Below are 2,113 nucleotides of genomic sequence, written 5' to 3'. Positions count from 1 at the left end.
ATCCGATAATTTTTCTTTTTTTTTTATTATATCAATTTAAAATAATTATATTCAAAATGTTTCAGATATTAAATATAAATAAAAGAATCACAATACCTTATTTAACGGAGGTAGGTAGGAAAGGTTTATCATATTTTGATCAGATTTTTCTTCTTTTCATTTATACAACATAAATTAAAAGTTTAGTGAAAATAATATATATTCATGATTTTCATAGAAACATCGAAATACAACTAAAAAATTACAATAGCTTGAAAAAATGGAGAAAATGGTGTTGTACAAGAGCAAAAAATGGAGTGTTGATGATTTGGTGAAAATTAAGATGACGAAAAACAACATCAACAATACCAATAGAATTTTGATATCCATCAACATCGTCGGTAGTTCGGGGCCATTAACAATTGTGGTTAATGAGAATGATGTTGTTTGTGATGTTATTAACAAAGCTCTTAAATTTTATGCACGTCAAAAAAGATTGCCTGCTTTGAAATCTGATGCATCTGATTATGTTTTACATTGCTCAAATGAGGTCTCTAATGGTAAGATTTTTTTTATATAATAATTACTTTTTCGAGAAAATGATTGAATAATTTACTCTAATATGATGTATTTTTTTATTTTTTTTTAAATTTTCATGCTTCTTGTTGCTGTACTTGTTTTGATGCAAATGTTTCTCTATGCTAAATTATGCGTCAGTAATATACTCTATTATGTGTTTTTTACTTTATAATTATATATCAACATTTTTATTTTAAGAAAAGAATTTTTTGAATTTATTTTAGAAAGCATTTTCATTCGCACAAGTAAGTGTTCACAAGCATATTTATACGTTGCTTTTCCTTATTTTATGAAGTCAATAAAAATAGTTTTTTTTAAAATGTATTTGATCTAAATTTAAACAAAAATACATTTAATATTTTATTTATTTATATTTTATTATAAAGAGAGTAAATTGTAAAGATAAATAGATAAAAATAAAGAGAAGAAAATTTAACTTTTAAAAATATGTGATATTTTATTTTTATAAGATATTTTACTCTCTCTCAATTAAATTAATTTTTATTAAATAGGGTTGTTTATCTATAAATTGATTCTAGATGTTTACTTTTTGTTTTCCATTAAATAACTATAGAAATGTTTTTTTTTTTTCCTTTTTTTTTCTTTTATTGGTTAGGATTTGACTATTGTTATTTCTTTTTTTCATAATAGATCTTTAACTTATAAAAAATGTATGAATAAGCTACTTTTAATTTTTGTTAAATGTATTTGGTCCAAATTTTTTATCAAATACATTTGACATTTTAATTCTTTTGTGTTATTATTTTCTTACATGGAAAGTAAGTCTCAAAACATGTACAAAATAATATATCTTGACTTTTAAAAAAAGATGTTACACAATATTTTTATATGATTATTTCCTTTCAATCAAATTGTTTTTTTATTATCAATTAGTCTAGTAGTTAGTTAGATTGACACATTTTATCTGTATGGTTTTTAATTTTTATATGTTGAAATATAGATGCTTAAAGATGTTAGTTAAATAAGTGATTTTTTTGTTGTTTTTGGAATAGCTCTAAATCCATCTGAACCCATAGGAAGTTTTAGGACAAGAAAATTTGTGTTATCTGAGAATCAAGAATCATCGACAAAGACAGAAGAAGCAGGATCAAAGGAAAGAAATGGTAGCTGGAAATCATTTAGTTTCAAAAAATTCTGTTTCACAATGCAATGTGCACCTATCGGTGGTGGTAGAGATTAATTTTCTTCTCAGCATTTTACAGAAGTTATGAAATACACTTTAATGTAAATGTTGGAATAAAGCAAAACATGAATAAGAAATAAGTGATGAATAATATATAGATTGTTAAATACTTTACTTTTGGTCAATAAAATATTCCTTAAATGTATTGGATGCTTGTAAATTGTGTTTTAGTAATGTTAAGTATTATATATTTGAAATTAAATTTTGAGAAAGTCAATAGTTGAATTCAAGTTTAATAGGATATGAAGCTCTCTCTTTTGATTGGAAAAAGAAAACTGGAAGCAAATCTAATATTGTTCATCGTCTTTATAAATGCTTCACTTTAATAGGATTGATGGTTTTATAATTTTT

The 2,113-nt window shown here is 23.2% G+C and overlaps 1 protein-coding gene across 1 annotated transcript; it reads left to right on the top strand.

Moving 5' to 3' along the window:
- Positions 1-251: 251 nt before the first annotated feature.
- Positions 252-1,899, top strand: LOC131617542 (uncharacterized). The gene is made up of 2 exons (XM_058888814.1): positions 252-539; positions 1,572-1,899. The coding sequence occupies exons 1-2, from the start codon at positions 260-262 to the stop codon at positions 1,757-1,759; spliced, it is 468 nt and encodes a 155-aa protein (XP_058744797.1). The 5' UTR covers positions 252-259; the 3' UTR covers positions 1,760-1,899.
- The last annotated feature ends 214 nt before the right edge of the window (positions 1,900-2,113 follow it).

Source organism: Vicia villosa, linkage group LG7 (genome assembly GCF_029867415.1).
Source record: "Vicia villosa cultivar HV-30 ecotype Madison, WI linkage group LG7, Vvil1.0, whole genome shotgun sequence".
NCBI lineage: Eukaryota > Viridiplantae > Streptophyta > Magnoliopsida > Fabales > Fabaceae > Vicia > Vicia villosa.
The sequence above is the reverse complement of the archived record's forward strand: the minus strand, read 5'-3'. Positions and strand labels throughout refer to the sequence as shown.